The sequence below is a fragment of the Anomaloglossus baeobatrachus genome, chromosome 5, assembly GCF_048569485.1.
Source record: "Anomaloglossus baeobatrachus isolate aAnoBae1 chromosome 5, aAnoBae1.hap1, whole genome shotgun sequence".
NCBI classification, from domain to species: domain Eukaryota; kingdom Metazoa; phylum Chordata; class Amphibia; order Anura; family Aromobatidae; genus Anomaloglossus; species Anomaloglossus baeobatrachus.
The window spans coordinates 594,695,561-594,717,611 of NC_134357.1; the positions used below are offsets into that span (position 1 = coordinate 594,695,561).

The 22,051-nt window shown below is 45.1% G+C and overlaps 1 protein-coding gene across 1 annotated transcript in view; it reads left to right on the forward strand.

Moving 5' to 3' along the window:
* The first annotated feature begins 3,693 nt into the window (after positions 1 to 3,693).
* PECAM1 (platelet and endothelial cell adhesion molecule 1) overlaps positions 3,694 to 22,051 on the forward strand; it is a 76,898-nt gene continuing 58,540 nt past the window's right edge. The window contains exons 1-7 of the mRNA XM_075351495.1: positions 3,694 to 3,792; positions 3,874 to 3,900; positions 17,026 to 17,319; positions 18,442 to 18,729; positions 19,149 to 19,421; positions 19,513 to 19,797; positions 19,987 to 20,280. Of these exons, the coding sequence (XP_075207610.1) occupies positions 3,732 to 3,792; positions 3,874 to 3,900; positions 17,026 to 17,319; positions 18,442 to 18,729; positions 19,149 to 19,421; positions 19,513 to 19,797; positions 19,987 to 20,280 (1,522 nt within the window). The 5' untranslated portion in view covers positions 3,694 to 3,731. The remainder of the gene's footprint in view (positions 3,793 to 3,873; positions 3,901 to 17,025; positions 17,320 to 18,441; positions 18,730 to 19,148; positions 19,422 to 19,512; positions 19,798 to 19,986; positions 20,281 to 22,051) is intronic.

The following is a 22,051-nucleotide window of genomic DNA, read 5'->3' on the forward strand; positions in this document are numbered from 1 at the left end:
CAAGGACGGTCTACCCTTGTTTGGGTGTGCCGCAATAAAAGGAACATTACAATTGACTTTAGGTGCAGCTGTTGTCATCCGGGGAAAGTTGAGAAGTCTGCGCCAATCCAGGCTTTGTTCATTTTTGATAAGAGTCATCCTGTCAGCATTGTCAGTTCTCAGGCAAATGCACTTATTGGTTATTATGCCCCCAGAAAAAGTCTTGCAGCCCCCAGGCAAATTTCCAAGGACCGCAGTGCTTGGGCCGGCAGTTGCATTTTGCTGGATGCCGGTCCTTTAAACTCCCACTTTCACTGTGAGCATACGTACGCAGTGTTCACTTCCAATGCTGCGTGCACATGAATTGAAGGATTGTGTCCTCATGCTGGCCAGTGCCAGCATGATGACACACTTTGTTGGCGAAGTTAGAGTGCAATGCGCTCCCATCCTACAGATGAGAGGAGTAGCTGCCCCGGGGTCTAACAGTGCTGTATATACCCACAGTGATGTCTATGCCCTCAGTGATGTCTGTCCCCAATGATGTTTATGCCCCCCAGTAATGGCTATTCCCCCCAGGGATATCTATGCACCCCAGTACTGTATATGCCCGCACCTGCAGTGATGCTTTGCCCCCAGTGCTGTTTATGTCCCCAGTGCTGTCTATGCCCCCAGTGCTGTCTATGCCCCCCAGTAATGTCTATGCCCCCCCAGTAATGTCTGTGCCCACAGTATTGTCTATGCCCACCAGTATTGTCTATGCCCCACAGTAATGTCTATGCCCTCCAGTAATGTCTATGCTCTCAGTGATGTCTGTTCCCAGTGATATCTATGCCCCCAGTGATGTCTATGCCCCAGTGATGTCTATGCCTCCAGTAATGTCTATACCCCAGTAATGTTTATGCCCTCAGTAATGTTTATGCCCCCAGTAATATCTATGCCCCCAGTAATGCCAATGCCCCCCAGTAATGTCTATGCCTAAAGTGATATCTGTGTCCCAGACCTCTCCAGTGATGCCTATGCCCCTAGCCTCCACAGTGGTGTCTATGCCCCCAGTGATGTCTATGTATCCCTGCCTTCCCAAGTGATGTGTATGCCCCCAGCCTTTGCAGTGATGTCTATGCCCCCAGCCTCCTCAGTAATGTACATGCTCCAGCCACTGCAATGATATCTATGCCCCCCCAGTAATGTCTACACTCCCCAGTCCTCCCCGGTGCTGTCTATGCCCTCCAGCCTTCCCTGTGATTTATTTGCACCCAGACCCCTCCTGTGATGTATATACTGTAAACTACATGTGTCCTATGTGTTGTATATGCCCTCAGCATCTCTTCTGATGTATATACAGCAGACCCAGCATCTCCTATGTATTGTATGCAGCAGTCTCAGCATCTCCTATGTGATACATATACAGTAGTCTCAGTATCTCCCAAGGCTGTATACAGGGTGGTCCAAAAGTAGGTGGCCAGAAAATAATAACATTTATTTTAATTTACATATAAAATTATATTTACTAACACAAGCATAACTGTTGTGAATGTCAGTTATGCTTTTGCTGCTGTGAGGCTCCCTCTTGTGGCCAGGAATGGTTTGAACAGAGACCAGGTGTGTTGGAACAATGGGTGTTTCCATTGCTAACTCTCTGCCTATTTAAACCTTGGTCTGCTGGCAGTCTGAGCCGGTTCTCTTTTGTACTTTAGTTTACCAGCCTTCTCATCTTGCTCCAGACCACATCTACCCCAGATAAGTGCTTTGTTTTTTCTTATGTTGTTTTGTTCTTTTTGCTCTTATCTGGGTTTGTCATTTACTGTGGCTATTGTCAGTTAATTTGCATGCAGGAATCTTCCATCTCTGTTGCTTAGCTGGGAAGTTCCCTGCAGCTATGTTTGGAGTTTTGCTCCTATAAGTCCATGTGTTTGTTGCTTCTTGTATTTGTAATTGTTCCTGCTTTCTGTTCATTGGTTTGACAAGAGCGCCTGATATAGGACGGAGTTCAGATCGTGCGATCTGAGGACTATTTGTACTATCAGGTATTTGGATTTTTGTAGGGTTTTTCTCTGGCCACCATCAGCCCCTTTCCTATCCTTTCCTATTTAGTCAATGGGGCCTCACCTTTGCTAATCCTATCATCCATCTGTGTGATGAGTTTTCCTATATCACCGTAGTCTTTGAATGTGGGGGGCTTACTATACCTTTGCGGTCTATTTCTGAGGCAGAGAGCTATTCATCCTTCCTTTCTTTAGGATAGTTAGTTATCCAGCTGGGTTTGCGGTGCACAGGATGTTAGTTCACCCCTCCCCTCAGCTACTTCTAGTGTTGATGGTTAGTAAGGGGATGGCGGCCAGATTAGTTGCCAATGCTCTTGTCACCTTTTTTGCCAATGATCTATTGTGATCTTCCATGGTTCCGGATCATAACAGTGAGGTCACTGAGCTCAATGAGTTCACCTGAGGTGAGGTCACTAAGTTCAATAAGTTCACCTGAGGGGAGGTCACTGAGTTCAATGAGTTCACTTGAGGTAAGGTCACTGAGTTCAATGAGTTCACCTGAGGTGAGGTCACTAAGTTCAATGAGTTCACATGAGGTGAGGTCACTGAGTTCAATGAGATCACCTGAGGTGAGGTCACTGAGTTCAATGAGTTCACCTGAGGTGAGTTCACTGAGTTCACCTCAGGTCAGTTCATCTGAGGTCACAACTGGAATACCGTGGGAACCTCCAGCTGTGTGGTCTGGTGAACTCAGCGTCGTCACTGCTCACATCTGCAGCTCAGTCGTGGGCTCTATATATTATTAATGCCCCTGCTATACCTCTATATAATAATTATGCCGCCCCGTGCCCTCATATTTATCCATTCACAGTTAATAAATTTGCATCACAGTCGTATATAATAACTGAAAATAGAAAATGGAACATTGAGTGGCTGCAGCGCAAGAAGTCTCCACTAGATGGCAGCCAGTGCTATGACCTAATCAATGTGACAGAAGCGGTCAGTAATTATAATGTATTTTTATAGCACCAACATATTCCTCAGTGCTTCACAATTCAATGTAATGTATCTAAGCTTGTGTGCTGAGCCGTGCATCTAATCCTGTGCGATACTGAGCTGTAAATTCAGCAGAGAAAATTCCTTAATTTATAATAAATCCCTGCGTTGTTTCTTTTTAATGGTAAAATATAATAATAATAATAATAATAATAAAAAGATTTTTAGAATTTCCAAGAATTCTGCACCTGATTCTGACAACCTGCCTGTATATTCTTTGTGAGGTTGTCAGCACCACCCCCTAAAACTGACAACCAGCCTGTATATCCTGTGTGAGGTTGTCAGCGCTGCCACTAATAATGACAACCTGCCTGTATACTCTGTGTGAGGTTGTCAGCACCACCCCTTAAAACTGACAACCAGCCTGTATATCCTGTGTGAGGTTGTCAGCGTCGCCCCCTGATTCTGACAACTTGCCTGTATATCCTGTCTGAGGTTGTCAGCGCTGCCCCCGGTGATGACATATGATCTTATGTTGTCGGCTCTCAGTGTTCTCCGCTTTCACCACTTCTGTGAAGTTCTGCCTCTAGGTGGCGCTCTACGCTCGCCTCCCTGTAATCACGCTCCCCTATTGTTTGTGAATACATCTTAAGGACGGCGGCAGGAAGAGTCATGGCAGGAAAAGTGTAGTTTCCCCAATTTCCTGCGGCTCTGCCTGCCAGCAGAGATATCCCTGCCCGCTCGGCATTGTCCGGTGACCGCCACTGATTTTGGATGTTTTTTGCTTTCTCCAATGTGGAGATGTATTTCGGCGTGGTGGTGACCGTGCTGGGACGTAAGTGCTGACGCCTCTCAGGATCCTCCGTTATGGCTGGGACTTCTCCGTCGCTGATTCTCTTTTTTTGTCTTTTTACAGTTTGGTCCATTGGAAGTCGGGCGAGCGGTGAGTGCACATATTGGGATATTTGTGTATACCCTGACCTGGTGCTAGGGGAAGGTGTCGGGGTTGGCGCACGCTTGGGGTGCGTTCACACCACTCAAATTTTCTAATGGCTTCAAAAACCTCCTAAGAAAAATTCTACGTGCACATAGGTTGATGTTGTTGGCTTAGTAATCTAGCCACTGCTGACACAACCAATAATTTGGATCTTGACCCTTATTGTCTCCACTACAAGTCTAAGATCTGGAGAAGATGGTTTTGGTGGAAATAGATGGATGAGATCGGAGAGAGGAGGCTAAGGGAAAATCCAAGACTATGTTCATATCTTGTTCTCTTCTTACATTCGACACATTTCCTGGTAAGCTCTGGGTGTCTACATCTAACGTGTCGAGGGTTAAGATTGAGAAGTGAACACCACCGATGGATCATGATAGAGAAACATGGAAGGTTAGGAGATTTTTGCGGGATCTGGTGGAGACAGTCCAGGAGATAAGGTTAATTGGAGAGATGTTGTTTGACTTGAGGAAGATGACTAGAGTACACTGGAGATACCAGGAGGTTATGATAAGATTCATTCATGGGTTGATGTTGGCGGCAAGGAAGATGTTGATTCGGTTGTAGTAGACGTTGGATAGGAAAGGTTGATGTGAAATGTTGGGATGAAGAGGCAGTCGGGAAGCTATTGGATTGACCAGATGATGTTGGGTAAGGAGGACGGTGAAATCATTAGGTTCAACGTTTGTTCAAGAAAAAGGTGTTGGCTAATAGGTAGAGTTAAAGAGATGCTGGTGGCAGTGATAAAGATGATGAAATGCCAAAATAAGAATTGCGTTGGCTGAGGTGTTGGATTGGTAAGATGATAATACTGTAGTGTTGGCTATGACGTTGAGTCAACAAGATGAGGATGTTGTTGGCTAAGACGTTGGATTGAGGAGATGTAAAGAGTGTTGGTTAATATGTTGGGTCGAGGAGATGAGGATGGTGTTGACTGAGATGTTAGATTGAGGAGATTGAAAAGGTGTTGGCTGAGATGTTAGATTGAGGAGATGAGGATGGTTTTGGCTGAGATGTGGAATTTAGGAGATGATTATGTTGTTTCCTGAGATGTTGGTTTGAGGAGATGCAAAAGGTGTTGGCTGAGATTTTGGTTTGAGGAGATGCAAAAGGTGTTGGCTGAGATGTTGGATTGAGGAGATGAGTATGGTGTTGGCTCAGCTGGGGGGGTTAAGGAGATGAGGATAATGTTGGCTGAGCTGGGGGGGGGTTAGGAGATGAGGATGATGTTCTGTGAGTTGTGGGGTTGAGGAGATAAGGATTGGATGGCTGAGATGTGGGGTTGAGGAGATGAGGATGATGTTGGCTGAGATGTGGGGTTGAGGAGATAAGGATGGTGATGGCTGAGATGTAGGGTTAAGGAGCTGAGGATGGTGTTCTGTGAGATGTGGGGTTGAGGAGATAAGGATTGGATGGCTGAGATGTGGGGTTGAGGAGATGAGGATGATGTTGGCTGAGATGTGGGGTTGAGGAGATAAGGATGGTGATGGCTGAGATGTAGGGTTAAGGAGCTGAGGATGGTGTTCTGTGAGATGTGGGGTTGAGGAGATAAGGATGGTGATGGCTGAGATGTGGGGTTGAGGAGATAAGGATGATGTTGGCTGAGATGTGGGGTTGAGGAGATAAGGATGGTGATGGCTGAGATGTGGGGTTAAGGAGCTGAGGATGGTGTTCTGTGAGATGTGGGGTTGAGGAGATAAGGATGATGTTGGCTGAGATGTTGGATTTAGGAGATGAGGATGGTGATGGCTGAGATGTTGGGTCTACAAAATGTAGATGGTGTTGGCTTAGATGTTGGACTGATGAAATGTGGATAGTGTTGGCTTAGGTATTGGGCCGAGGAGATGTGGACGGTGTTGGCTGTGATGTTGGGTTGAGGAGATGTAAACGATGTTGCCTGAGATATTTGTTTCAGGAGATATGTTTGTTAAGATGTTGGATCGAGAAAATGAGGATGGTGTTGGCTGAGATGTTAAGTCAAAGCTCCTGTAGATGCAGAGAACCCAAACCAATAGGGCTGGGTAAAGAGCGCCCCATATACAAATGAGTATCATACAGCAGTCATTTACGGTATAAAAATATAGTTTTATTTGACAAAATTGATAAAAGATAAGAAATATAACATCGTGCGAAATATGAAGAGTAATGATAACAATGGATCATTTGTGATAATCATGGATCAAAAAGCATGTATATATATGAAACCAATACTGCAAAGTCACACAAAGGGATAATAGTCAAATATATAAGTGCTACGTGCAAAGCAAACGCAGCTAAGGAGGTAGCCCTCACATAAAAGAACGATTATCAAAGGTCCATGTTACCGATAACTCAGGGGCCTCTCACTTATCGGTAACATGGACCTTTGATAATGTTATTCTTTCTAACCATGTGATTTTGTGATTTCCCTTTGCATATAGCTGTGCTACTTAAATGATTGGTGTGTGTATATACTCATTTGTATATGGGGCGCTCTTTACCCAGCCCCTTTGGTTTGGGTTCTCTGTATATTCAAAATTAACCCCATTTATATTTAATTTTTAGTTCATTCAAAGGATGTTGGGTCAAGGAGATGTGGATGGTGTTGGGTGAGATGTTGGACTGGTGAAATGTGGATGGTGTTCGCTAAGATGTTGGGTCGATGAGATGTGAATGGTGTTGGTTGCAATGTTGGGTTAAGGAGATGTGGATGGTGTTGGTTAAGATGTTGGGTTGAGGACTTGAGGATTGTGTTGGCTAAGATGTGTGTTTGAGGAAATATGGATGGCGTTGGTTAAGATGTTAAATTGCGGAGATGAGGATGGTGTTGGCTAAGATGTTGGGTCGAGGAGATGTGGATGGTGTTGGCTAAGTTGTGTGGTCGAGGAGATGTGGATTGCGTTGGTTAAGATGTTGGGTTCAGGAGATGTGGATGATGTTGGCGGTGATGTTGGGTTCAGGAGATGTGAAGGGTATTGGTTGCACTGTTGGGTCGAGGAGGTGTGGATGGTGTTAGGTGTGATGTTGGGTTGAGGAGATATGGATGGTGTTGGCTGTGATATTGTTTTGAGGAGATATGGACGGTGTTGGTTAAGATGTTGGGTCGAGGAGATGTGGATGGAGTTGGTTAAGATCTTGGGTCAAGGAGATGAGAATAGTGTTGGATAAGATGTTGGGTTCAGGAGATGTGGATGATATTGGCTGTGATGTTGGGTTAAGGTGATTCCAGGTGTTGGTTGCAATGTTGAGTCGAGGAGATGTGGATGATGTTGGGTGCAATGTTGGGTTGAGGAGCTGTGGATGGTGTTGGCTAAGATGTTGGGTCGAGGAGATGTGGATGGTGTTGGCTAAGATGTGTGGTTGAGGAGATGTGGATGGCATTGGTTTAGATGTTAGGTCACAGAAATGAGGATGGTGTTAGCTAAGATGTTGGGTCGAGGAGATGTGGAAGGTGTTAGTTAACATGTTGGGTCAAGGAAATGTGAATGGTGTTGGCTGAGATATGGGGTTGAAGTGATGTGGATGGTGTTGGCTGAGATGGTGGGTAGAGGAGATGTGGATGGAATTGGTTAAGCTCTTGTTTCAAGGAGATGAGGATAGTGTTGGATAAGATGTTGGGTTCAGGAGATGTGGATGTTATTGGCTGTGATGTTGGGTTGAGTAGATGTGAAGGGTGTTTGTTGCAATGTTGAGTCGAGGAGATGTGGCTGATGTTGGGTGCGATGTTGAGTTGAGGAGCTGTGGATTGCGTTGGTTAAAATGTTAAATTGCGGAGATGAGGATGATGTTGGCTAAGATGTTGGTGGGTAGAGGAGATATGAATGGTGCTGGTTAGTCAAGCAGATGAGAATGGCGTTGATTAGTGGAGGAGATGAGGATGGTGTTGGCTGAGATGTTGTGTTGAGGAGATTTGAAGGGTGTTGGTGGCAATGTTGGGTTGAGGAGATGTGGATGGTGTTGGTTAAGATGTTGGGTCGAGGAGATGAGGATGGTGTTGGCTAAGATGTGTGGTTGAGGAAATGTGGATGACGTTGGTTACGATATTGGGTCGCAGAGATGAGGATGATGTTAGCTAAGATGTTGGGTCGATGAGATGTGGAAGGTATTGGTTAAGATGTTGGGTCAAGGAGATGTGAATGGTTTTGGCTGAGATGGTGGGTAGAGGAGATCTGAATGGTGTTGGTTAAGAAGTTGAGTCGAGGAGATGAGGATGGTGTTGGCTGAGATGTGGGGTTGAGAAGATATGGATGGCATTGGTTAAGATGTTGGGTCAAGGAGATGTGGAATAGAGTTGGTTATAAATGACTTAGTGACTAAATGTAGAACTGGTGGAGGAAGGTTGAACTAGATGGACCTAGGTCTTTTTTCAACCTAAGTAACTATGTAAAAAAAAAAAAGATCTTGGGTCGAGGAGATAAGGATGGTGTTAGCTAAGATGTTAGCTCGAGGCGCTGTGGAAGGTGTTGGCTGAGATATTGCATTCAGTAGATGCGAAGGGTGTTGGCTCATATGTTGGGTCAAGGAGATATAGATGATGCTGGCTTTGATATTGGGTCAAGAAGATGTGAATGGTGTTAGCTAAGATGTAGGGTTGAGGAGATGGAAAAGGTGTTGGCTGAGGTCTTGGTTTGACGAGATGTGGAAAGGGTTGGTTAAGATGTTGGGTCAAGGAGATGTGGAAGGTCTTGGCTGAAATGTTGGATTAAGGAGATCTAAGTCTGTTGGCTAATATGTTCGGCCGAGCAGTTATGGCTGATGCTGGCTAAGATATTGAGTCAAGAAGATGTGGATGGTGTTGGCTGATATGTTGGTTCGAGAAGACAAGGCTGATGTTTACTAAGTTAATGGGACAAAGATATGGATCATTTTCAATTCCACAGGTGCAACATTAAAATGGTTGAAATTCGACCTCAGTAAGGGTGACAGCGTGGATGGAGGAAGGTGGAAACCCCAACAAGGTTGAGGTTAAGATGTTAGATCAGGAAGATGTGGACTATAAAAGTGAGCAGGAGAAGGGGCACAATCTGGAAATATGGAAGATCTTATAGTTGAGCACATGAGATGGTCTGCTGACCAATTCTGGCGTTTTGGCCATCATAACATGATATAAATAAGCGCGTTCTCGCTGATCGATGGATCGACGCATGTTTACGATGGTCAATGAGGTTCTTCAGGTGATAGAGTAAGGGGCCGATAAGTTACTCTAAACCTGTCTGGTATAAATGGCATTTATCGAGATGGAATATGGGGTCTTTTCTGTGTGTTTTTGTGAAAATTCAGGCTCAACAGTGTCATAAAAAATAGCAAAACAATGTGGTGGGAATTACTCAGAGAATGAGCTCATCTATTGTTCCATCGTCTACGTCACTATCCGGGCAGCAGGTTCTAATCTCTGGCTGCCGGGAAATATTAAAGTTCCACTGAACTTCTACAGAACATCATGGAGGCAACACCCAGGGACGGAGAGAAGATACGACGTTCCTCCACTGCTCCGATATAGATATTCATATTCACCCTCCCCCTCTCAAAAATTAAAAAAGGGCGATATCCTGTAATATTTACAAACCGTTGCCAGTAACTGCACGACGTTCCCATCCCCTTCAGCAGATATATGCAAAGAGGAAGGTAAAAATAGCACCGTAAGCGCAATGTGGACGCCGCCTGTGTGCAAAAATACTTCTACTGGTTGTAAAGCCGGCCGTATGATGATATACTCACCACCGGCATCCTCACAACCCTCAAACGGTATAATCTTGGCGTCTTCTTGCTTTGTAGCACCTCCACCTCAGGGATAGGACCCAGGAATCAAACCGCCAACCTGTATCATCGCAGGCAGCATCTAAAGCCAAAGCTATAAGCCACAACCTGCACTGACAGCGCTTGTAGGATTTTGTAGGTTCCGACCCCACACGTAGACTATACTGGTACATAGAGGTACAGTGTACAGAGCAGATTATTCCTGTGTACACATAGGCTCCAACACCACAGGCAGATTATACTGGTACATAGAGATACAGTGTACAGAGCAGTGTATTCCTGAGTACACACAGGCTCTGACACCACAGGCAGATTATACAGGTACATAGAGGTACAGTGTACAGAGCAGTGTATTCCTGTGTACACACAGCCTCTGACTCCACAGGCAGATTATACTGGTACATAGAGGTACAGTGTACAGAGCAGTGTATTCCTGTGTACACTCAGGCTCTGACACCACAGGCAGATTATACAGGTACATAGAGGTACAGTGTACAGAGCAGTGTATTCCTGTGTACACTCAGGCTCTGACACCACAGGCAGATTATACTGGTGCATAGAGGTACAGTGTACAGAGCAGTGTATTCCTGTGTACACACAGCCTCTGACTCCACAGGCAGATTATACTGGTACATAGAGGTACAGTGTACAGAGCAGTGTATTCCTGTGTACACTCAGGCTCTGACACCACAGGCAGATTATACTGGTACACAGAGGTACAGTGTACAGAGCAGTGTATTCCTGTGTACACACAGGCTCTGACACCACAGGCAGATTATACAGGTACATAGAGGTACAGTGTACAGAGCAGTGTATTCCTGTGTACACTCAGGCTCTGACACCACAGGCAGATTATACAGGTACATAGAGGTACAGAGTACAGAGCAGTGTATTCCTGAGTACACATAGGCTCCAACACCACAGGCAGATTATACTGGTACATAGAGGTACAGTGTACAGAGCAGTGTATTCCTGTGTACATACAGGCTCTGACACCACAGGCAGATTATACTGGTACATAGAGGTACAGTGTACGGAGCAGAATATTCCTGTGTACATACAGGCTCTGACACCACAGGCAGATTATACTGGTACATAGAGGTACAGTGTACAGAGCAGTGTATTCCTGTGTACACACAGGCTCTGACACCACAGGCAGATTATACAGGTACATAGAGGTACAGTGTACAGAGCAGATTATTCCTGAGTACACATAGGCTCCAACACCACAGGCAGATTATACTGGTACATAGAGGTACAGTGTACAGAGCAGTGTATTCCTGAGTACACATAGGCTCCAATACCACAGGCAGATTATACTGGTGCATAGAGGTACAGTGTACAGAGCAGTGTATTCCTGAGTACACACAGCCTCTGACACCACAGGCAGATTATACTGGTACATAGAGGTACAGTGTACAGAGCAGATTATTCCTGAGTACACATAGGCTCTGACACCACAGGCAGATTATACAGGTACATAGAGGTACAGTGTACAGAGCAGATTATTCCTGAGTACACATAGGCTCCAACACCACAGGCAGATTATACTGGTACATAGAGGTACAGTGTACAGAGCAGTGTATTCCTGAGTACACATAGGCTCCAATACCACAGGCAGATTATACTGGTGCATAGAGGTACAGTGTACAGAGCAGTGTATTCCTGAGTACACACAGCCTCTGACACCACAGGCAGATTATACTGGTACATAGAGGTACAGTGTACAGAGCAGATTATTCCTGAGTACACATAGGCTCTGACACCACAGGCAGATTATACAGGTACATAGAGGTACAGTGTACAGAGCAGATTATTCCTGAGTACACATAGGCTCCAACACCACAGGCAGATTATACTGGTACATAGAGGTACAGTGTACAGAGCAGTGTATTCCTGAGTACACATAGGCTCCAATACCACAGGCAGATTATACTGGTGCATAGAGGTACAGTGTACAGAGCAGTGTATTCCTGAGTACACACAGCCTCTGACACCACAGGCAGATTATACTGGTACATAGAGGTACAGTGTACAGAGCAGATTATTCCTGAGTACACATAGGCTCTGACACCACAGGCAGATTATACAGGTACATAGAGGTACAGTGTACAGAGCAGTGTATTCCTGTGTACACATAGGCTCTGACACCACAGGCAGATTATACTGGTACATAGAGCTACAGTGTACAGAGCAGTGTATTCCTGTGTACACATAGGCTCTGACACCACAGGTAGATTATACAGGTACATAGAGGTACAGTGTACAGAGCAGTGTATTCCTGTGTACACACAGGCTCCAACACCACAGGCAGATTATACAGGTACATAGAGGTACAGTGTACAGAGCAGTGTATTCCTGTGTACACGCAGGCTCTGACACCACAGGCAGATTATACTGGTACATAGAGGTACAGTGTACAGAGCAGTGTATTCCTGTGTACACGCAGGCTCTGACACCACAGGCAGATTATACTGGTACATAGAGGTACAGTGTACAGAGCAGTGTATTCCTGTGTACACACAGGCTCTGACACCACAGGCAGATTATACTGGTACATAGAGGTACAGTGTACAGAGCAGTGTATTCCTGTGTACACACAGGCTCTGACACCACAGGCAGATTATACTGGTACATAGAGATACAGTGTACACATCAGATTATTCCTGTGTACACACAGGCTCTGACTCCACAGGCAGATTATACTGGTACATAGAGGTACAGTGCACAGAGCAGATTATTCCTCAGTACACACAGGCTCCGCCACCACAGGCAGATTATACTGGTACATAGAGGTACAGTGCACAGAGCAGATTATTCCTCAGTACACACAGGCTCCGCCACCACAGGCAGATTATACTGGTACATAGAGGTACAGTGTACAGAGCAGTGTATTCCTGTGTACACACAGCCTCTGACACCACAGGCAGATTATACTGGTACATAGAGGTACAGTGTACAGAGCAGTGTATTCCTGAGTACACACAGGCTCTGACACCACAGGCAGATTATACTGGTACATAGAGGTACAGTGTACAGAGCAGATTATTCCTGTGTACACGCAGGCTCTGACACCACAGGCAGATTATACTGGTACATAGAGGTACAGTGTACAGAGCAGTGTATTCCTGTGTACACACAGGCTCTGACACCACAGGCAGATTATACAGGTACATAGAGGTACAGTGTACAGAGCAGATTATTCCTGTGTACACACAGGCTCTTACACCACAGGCAGATTATACAGGTACATAGAGGTACAGTGTACAGAGAAGATTATTCCTGAGTACACACAGGCTCTGACACCACAGGCAGATTATACTGGTACATAGAGGTACAGTGTATAGAGCAATGTATTCCTGAGTACACACAGGCTCTGACAATACAGGCAGATTATACAGGTACATAGAGGTACAGTGTACAGAGCAGTGTATTCCTGTGTACACACAGGCTCTGACACCACAGGCAGATTATACTGGTACATAGAGGTACAGTGTACAGAGCAGATTATTCCTGTGTACACACAGGCTCTGACACCACAGGCAGATTATACTGGTACATAGAGGTACAGTGTACAGAGCAGATTATTCCTGTGTACACACAGGCTCTGACACCACAGGCAGATTATACTGGTACATAGAGGTACAGTGTACAGAGCAGTGTATTCCTGAGTACACATAGGCTCCAATACCACAGGCAGATTATACTGGTGCATAGAGGTACAGTGTACAGAGCAGTGTATTCCTGAGTACACACAGCCTCTGACACCACAGGCAGATTATACTGGTACATAGAGGTACAGTGTACAGAGCAGATTATTCCTGAGTACACATAGGCTCTGACACCACAGGCAGATTATACAGGTACATAGAGGTACAGTGTAAAGAGCAGATTATTCCTGAGTACACATAGGCTCCAACACCACAGGCAGATTATACTGGTACATAGAGGTACAGTGTACAGAGCAGTGTATTCCTGAGTACACATAGGCTCCAATACCACAGGCAGATTATACTGGTGCATAGAGGTACAGTGTACAGAGCAGTGTATTCCTGAGTACACACAGCCTCTGACACCACAGGCAGATTATACTGGTACATAGAGGTACAGTGTACAGAGCAGATTATTCCTGAGTACACATAGGCTCTGACACCACAGGCAGATTATACAGGTACATAGAGGTACAGTGTACAGAGCAGTGTATTCCTGTGTACACATAGGCTCTGACACCACAGGCAGATTATACTGGTACATAGAGCTACAGTGTACAGAGCAGTGTATTCCTGTGTACACATAGGCTCTGACACCACAGGTAGATTATACAGGTACATAGAGGTACAGTGTACAGAGCAGTGTATTCCTGTGTACACACAGGCTCCAACACCACAGGCAGATTATACAGGTACATAGAGGTACAGTGTACAGAGCAGTGTATTCCTGTGTACACGCAGGCTCTGACACCACAGGCAGATTATACTGGTACATAGAGGTACAGTGTACAGAGCAGTGTATTCCTGTGTACACGCAGGCTCTGACACCACAGGCAGATTATACTGGTACATAGAGGTACAGTGTACAGAGCAGTGTATTCCTGTGTACACACAGGCTCTGACACCACAGGCAGATTATACTGGTACATAGAGGTACAGTGTACAGAGCAGTGTATTCCTGTGTACACACAGGCTCTGACACCACAGGCAGATTATACTGGTACATAGAGATACAGTGTACACATCAGATTATTCCTGTGTACACACAGGCTCTGACTCCACAGGCAGATTATACTGGTACATAGAGGTACAGTGCACAGAGCAGATTATTCCTCAGTACACACAGGCTCCGCCACCACAGGCAGATTATACTGGTACATAGAGGTACAGTGCACAGAGCAGATTATTCCTCAGTACACACAGGCTCCGCCACCACAGGCAGATTATACTGGTACATAGAGGTACAGTGTACAGAGCAGTGTATTCCTGTGTACACACAGCCTCTGACACCACAGGCAGATTATACAGGTACATAGAGGTACAGTGTACAGAGCAGATTATTCCTGAGTACACACAGGCTCTGACACCACAGGCAGATTATACTGGTACATAGAGGTACAGTGTACAGAGCAGTGTATTCCTGAGTACACACAGCCTCTGACACCACAGGCAGATTATACTGGTACATAGAGGTACAGTGTACAGAGCAGTGTATTCCTGAGTACACACAGGCTCTGACACCACAGGCAGATTATACTGGTACATAGAGGTACAGTGTACAGAGCAGTGTATTACTGTGTACACACAGGCTCTGACTCCACAGGCAGATTATACTGGTACATAGAGGTACAGTGTACAGAGCAGTGTATTCCTGTGTACACACAGGCTCTGACACCACAGGCAGATTATACAGGTACATAGAGGTACAGTGTACAGAGCAGATTATTCCTGTGTACACACAGGCTCTGACACCACAGGCAGATTATACAGGTACATAGAGGTACAGTGTACAGAGCAGATTATTCCTGAGTACACACAGGCTCTGACACCACAGGCAGATTATACTGGTACATAGAGGTACAGTGTATAGAGCAATGTATTCCTGAGTACACACAGGCTCTGACAATACAGGCAGATTATACAGGTACATAAAGGTACAGTTTACAGAGCAGTGTATTCCTGTGTGCACACAGGCTCTGACACCACAGGCAGATTATACTGGTACATAGAGGTACAGTGTACAGAGCAGTGTATTCCTGTGTACACACAGGCTCTGACACCACAGGCAGATTATACAGGTACATAGAGGTACAGTGTACAGAGCAGATTATTCCTGTGTACACACAGGCTCTGACACCACAGGCAGATTATACAGGTACATAGAGGTACAGTGTACAGAGCAGATTATTCCTGAGTACACACAGGCTCTGACACCACAGGCAGATTATACTGGTACATAGAGGTACAGTGTATAGAGCAATGTATTCCTGAGTACACACAGGCTCTGACAATACAGGCAGATTATACAGGTACATAGAGGTACAGTGTACAGAGCAGTGTATTCCTGTGTACACACAGGCTCTGACACCACAGGCAGATTATACTGGTACATAGAGGTACAGTGTACAGAGCAGATTATTCCTGTGTACACACAGGCTCTGACACCACAGGCAGATTATACTGGTACATAGAGGTACAGTGTACAGAGCAGATTATTCCTGTGTACACACAGGCTCTGATACCACAGGCAGATTATACTGGTACATAGAGGTACAGTGTACAGAGCAGTGTATTCCTGTGTACACACAGGCTCTGACACCACAGGCAGATTATACAGGTACATAGAGGTACAGTGTACAGAGCAGTGTATTCCTGTGTACACACAGGCTCTGACACCACAGGCAGATTATACTGGTACATAGAGGTACAGTGTACAGAGCAGATTATTCCTGTGTACACACAGGCTCTGACACCACAGGCAGATTATACTGGTACATAGAGGTACAGTGTACAGAGCAGATTATTCCTGTGTACACACAGGCTCTGACACCACAGGCAGATTATACTGGTACATAGAGGTACAGTGTACAGAGCAGTGTATTCCTGTGTACACACAGGCTCTGACACCACAGGCAGATTATACTGGTACATAGAGGTACAGTGTACAGAGCAGTGTATTCCTGAGTATACACAGGCTCTGACACCACAGGCAGATTATACAGGTACATAGAGGTACAGTGTACAGAGCAGTGTATTCCTGAGTACACACAGGCTCTGACACCACAGGCAGATTATACTGGTACATAGAGGTACAGTGTACAGAGCAGTGTATTCCTGAGTACACACAGGCTCTGACACCACAGGCAGATTATACAGGTACATAGAGGTACAGTGTACACAGCATTGTATTTCTATGTATCTGTGTACACACATAGTTTACAAAGCTGCTTTTTTCTGCACATTTTCTCCACGTGTCCGCACCACACGACACAATAACAATCTCCTCAGATTATTGCGTTTGCTTTTGAAGTGCAAAATCAAAACCACATTAAAAACGCAGCTTCACATTTGCACCAAAAATGCACCAAAATCAAGGGAAAAGGCGTAAAAATTGCAGCAGGAATGCAATAACCAGAGATTGTTATTGTGTAGCTTGGTGCAGACACCTGCAGAAAACAAAAAACACAGGGTTTTATAGTGAGTTCTTATAGTGAGTGATAAGAGGCGTAAAGACTGGCAGGTACACGCCCCCGAGGTTCCCAGGATCAGTGCGGGGGACGGGGCACCAGTGATGTGTCATGGATGTTTTATCATTCCTTCTCACAAATCCTTATCTTTTTCTATTAAGACTTCACAATCAACAGTATTAAGCTGAAAGCCGAGCCGTCCACCAAACTGAATAACGGGGACAAGCTGACGCTGAAGTGTGAGGTGGGGTTCGCCAAGACCACAGACTTCACACTGAACAGCACATTCACCTTCTATAAGGAGGATGATATAATAGATACAATCAGCTCCACCCAAGACCACGCGTCCCACGTCATCCCGAAGGTCCGGGTGTCCAATTCTGGGTCATTCAGATGTGAGGTGTCTGTGGCCGGAACGATAAAAACCAGTGGTGACATCGAGATAAAGGTGACTGGTGAGTGCACGAGAGGTTCTGAACTGAATGTTAATCTTCTGAGAACATGGGAAGTTGCCTCTAAATATTTAGCTTCTTGCATTTGGGCTCTGCCCGGTCAGACACTAAAGACCTGCTGTGTGAGTGGTAGAAACAACGACAAGCCCAGCAATAGTCGTGGTCCAGCTAGGGCTCAGTTATGCCACCACCAGCTTTCGGGTGATCTTCTGGACTTAGCCATCACCAGCCATAGTCATGGCCAGCTAGGAGTCAGTTATGCCTTCGCCATATTTTAGGGATTTCTTTCGGGTGATCTTCTGGACTTAGGCATCACCAGCTATAGTCATGGTCCAGCTTGGGTCAATTATGCCTGCACCATATTTTAGGGATTTCTTTCGGGTGATCTTCTAGACTTAGCCATCACTATCCGTATTCATGGTCCAGCTAAAAGTCAGTTATGCCATCACCATATTTTAGGTATTTCCTTCGGGTGATCTTCTGGACTTAGCCATCACAAGCCATAGTCATGGTCAAGCTAGGGGTCCGTTATGCCTTCACCATATTTTAGGGATTTCCTTCGGGTGATCTTCTGGACTTAGCCATCACAAGCCATAGTCATGGTCAAGCTAGGGGTCCGTTATGCCTTCACCATATTTTAGGGATTTCCTTCGGGTGATCTTCTGGACTTAGCCATCACCAGCCATAGTCATGGTCAAGCTAGGGGTCAGTTATGCCTTCACCATATTTTAGAGATTTCTTTCGGGTGATCTTCTGGACTTAGCCATCACCAGCCATAGTCATGGTCCAGCTAGGGGTCAGTTATGCCTTCACCATATTTTAGAGATTTCCTTCAGGTGATCTTTATTTAGCCATCACCAGCCATAGTCATTGTCCAGCTAGACGTCAGTTATGCCTTCACCATATTTTAGGGATTTCTTTCAGGTGATCTTCTGAACTTAGTCATCACCAGCCATAGTCATGGTCCAGCTAAGAGTCATTCCATCACCATATTTTAGGGATTTCCTTCGGGTGATCTTCTGGACTTAGCCATCACCAGTCATAGTCATGGTCCAGCTAGGGGTCAGTTATGCCTTCGCCATATTTTAGGGATTTCTTTCAGGTGATCTTCTGTCTCTTCTCCAGGTCTTTCCAGTCCTCTTCTTAATGTTTCGAAGGATGAGGTCAGTGAAGGAGATGAAGTCATGGTCAGATGTGAGGCTCCGGAGGAATCGTCCTACAAAAAGTTCAAGTTCTATAAGATTCACCAAAAATCCGAAGAGACGAAGTCGAAATCCACTTCGAACAATCACGAGGAAGTCAAGTTTATGATCAAAGAAGGCGAGAGCATTTTACAATTTAAGTGCGAGGTCCAACTTGACGTCGCAGAGGAAACCTCCCCGGCCAGCACCATAAAGACTGTCAGTGTTGTGGGTGAGTATGAAGCCCCTCGTGTATTGGAAACCATGAAGTCTGGGTGTTAATGTTAGTAAGATTTAGGCACTGGACATGTTTTATAAGCCCATTATGGTGGTAATATTTAGGCAGTAGACATATTTTATTACCGTACTTCCATATGGCGGTATTATTAAGGCGGTTGACATTTTATATTAGGTATGAATGACAGTATATAGACCTTGGCCTTATGGCAGTAACCTGGTATATTACACAGATTGACAGATTGATGACAGCAGCATTGAGCAGCCTGCACTGTGCTGTGTTACATGCAGGCTCTATGATATTCTATTGGAATTGATGGCGCTATAATAATAAATAATAATAATTATATTGACGTTGTATGGTGGTATTATTTTACCTCTATATTTCATAGTACTGTTTCTTCTTCTTTACAGCTCCATTTTCTGTACCAACAATCGAAGTTTTGCCTTCTCTCAATTTCACCGAAGGAGGAAACATGTCGGTGAAATGTTCTTTTCGGGTGGGTCGGACACGACTAAACGACGTGAAGCTGACGCTGCAGAAGGACGGACACATTATCAACAGCTCCACCAACAACACGCTGTCCTATCATCGAGTGGCCACGGTGGAAGACATGGGCAACTACACCTGTAAGGTGGAGAACAAACGGACCTCGAAGTCCAACAGCACCAAGATCGAGATAGTTGGTAAATGCCACCTCCGCGCTCCGGGGATGCAGATCCTTAGAGGGAACGCTGCAGAAATGTTTTCTTATCATTTCTCTCCTTTACATTTCAGAACTTTTCCCAAGACCTCGACTAACACTGAAGAAAAGCTCCAAGAACGAATTCATCAACGAGGGCGACAGCATCGAGCTGATCTGCTCGGTGGCCGGACTAACGTCCGAAGCTTCCAACCGTCTGCAGTATAAATTCATAGAAACCAAAAGACTAAGGAAATCCACCAGGTCAGGAGGCCGATTGTCCATGTCAGCAGCTGAGAAGTATAGTGGATCCTACGTATGTCAGGTCACCATAGCCAACATCACAAAAGAAAGTGCACCCCTGGACATACAGGTCTATGGTGAGTATAAGGACGAATCGATGGAAAGCGTTTGGATCGCGACTTCTTTTCAGCCCACAGACCTGAGCCGTCAGACAGATTGAGCACAGCAGCATTGAGCAGCCTGCGCTGTGTTGTGTTACATGCAGGCTCTATGAACATTTTACATGAAAAACAATTGCAAATAGGTTTTGTTTTTCTTAATAACAGCTCCGGTGAAAAACCCCGTCCTGGAGCACATCACGGGAAATAACAAGACGGTGGTCCTCGGAGATACCCTAGAACTCACGTGCAAGGTCCAGTCCGGGACGCCACCCATTGTGTATTCCTTACTCAGAGGAACGGATCTCCTGGAGAACGTGATCATTCAAGGAAACATGGAAGCTCGATTTCTAGTAAATTCGTCCAGTTCACACGACCTGGGACAATACAGGTGCAAAGCCACCAATCGAAACACCCAACGGGCCGAGAGGTACAGCAACATAGTGAACGTCACGGTCATCGGTAAGTCTGGGCAGTAAGGGCTGTATGGGGCTCTATGGAAGGAAAAAGAGTAAGAGTGACCACAGGCTGCACTGCTTTCTATGGAAGGAAAATATTAATAGTGACCACAGGCGGCACTGCTTTATATGGAAGGAAAATATTAATAGTGACCACAGGCGGCACTGCTTGCTATGAAAGGAAAATATTAATAGTGACCACAGGCGGCACTGCTTGCTATGGAAGGAAAATATTAATAGTGACCACAGACGGCACTGCTTTCTATGGAAGTAAAATATTAATAGTGACCACAGGCTGCACTGCTCTCTATGGAAGGAAAATATTAATAGTGACCACAGACGGCACTGCTTTCTTTGGAAGGAAAATATTAATAGTGACTACAGGCTCCACTGCTCTCTATGGAAGGAAAATATTAATAGTGACCACAGACGGCACTGCTTTTCTATGGAAGGAAAAATAGTAATAGTGACCACAGGCGGCACTGCTTTCTATGGAAGGAAAAATAGTAATAGTGACCACAGGCTGCACTACTTTTCTATGGAAGGAAAATATTAATAGTGACCACAGGTTGCAATGCTTTCTATGGAAGGAAAATATTAATAGTGACCACAGACGGCACTGCTTTCTATGGAAGGAAACATATTAACAGTGACCACAGGCTGCACTACTTTCCATGAAAGAAAAATAGTAACAGTGACCACAGGCTGCACTGCTTTTCTATGGAAGGAAAATAGTAACAGTGATTACAGGCTTCACTGATTTTTATGAAAGAAAAATAGTAACAGTGACCACAGGCTGCACTGCTTTCTATGGAAGGAAACATATTAACAGTGACCACAGGCTGCACTACTTTCCATGAAAGAAAAATAGTAACAGTGACCACAGGCTGCACTGCTTTTCTATGGAAGGAAAATAGTAACAGTGATTACAGGCTTCACTGCTTTCTATGAAAGAAAAATAGTAACAGTGACCACAGGCTGCAGTGCTATCTATGGAAGACAGAAATATTAACAATAACCACAGACTGCAGTGTTATCTATGCAAGACATAAACACTAATAGTGACACAGGCTGCAGTGCTTTCTATGGAAGACAGAAACAGTAACACTGACGACAGGCTGCAGTGCAATCTACGGAAGACAGAAACACTAACAGTGACCACAGGCCTGCAGTGCTATCTATGAAAGACAGAAACACTAACAATGACCCCAGGCTGCAATGCTATGTATGGAAGACAGAAACACTAATAATGACCAAAGACTACAGTTCTATCTATGGAAGACATAAACAATAACAATGACCACAGGCTGCAGTGCTATCTATGGAAGACAGAAACACTAACAATGACAACAGCCGGGAGGGCTAGCTATGGAAGACAGAAACACTAATAATGACAAAAGCCGGGAGGGCTAGCTATGGAAGACAGAAACACTAACAATGACCACAGGCTGCAGGACTATCTATGGAAGATTGAAACACTAACAATGACCACAGGCTGCAGTGCTATCTATGGAAGGCAGAAACACTAACAATGACCACAGGCTGCAGTGCTATCTATGGAAGGCAGAAACACTAACAATGACTAAAGGCTGCAGTGCTATCTATGGAAGACAGAAACACTAACAATGACCACAGGCTGCAGTGCTATCTATGGAAGACAGAAATACTAACACTGACCACAGGCTGCAGGGCTATCTATGGAAGACAGAAACACTAACAATGACCCCAGGCTGCAATGCTATGTATGGAAGACAGAAACACTAACAATTACCACA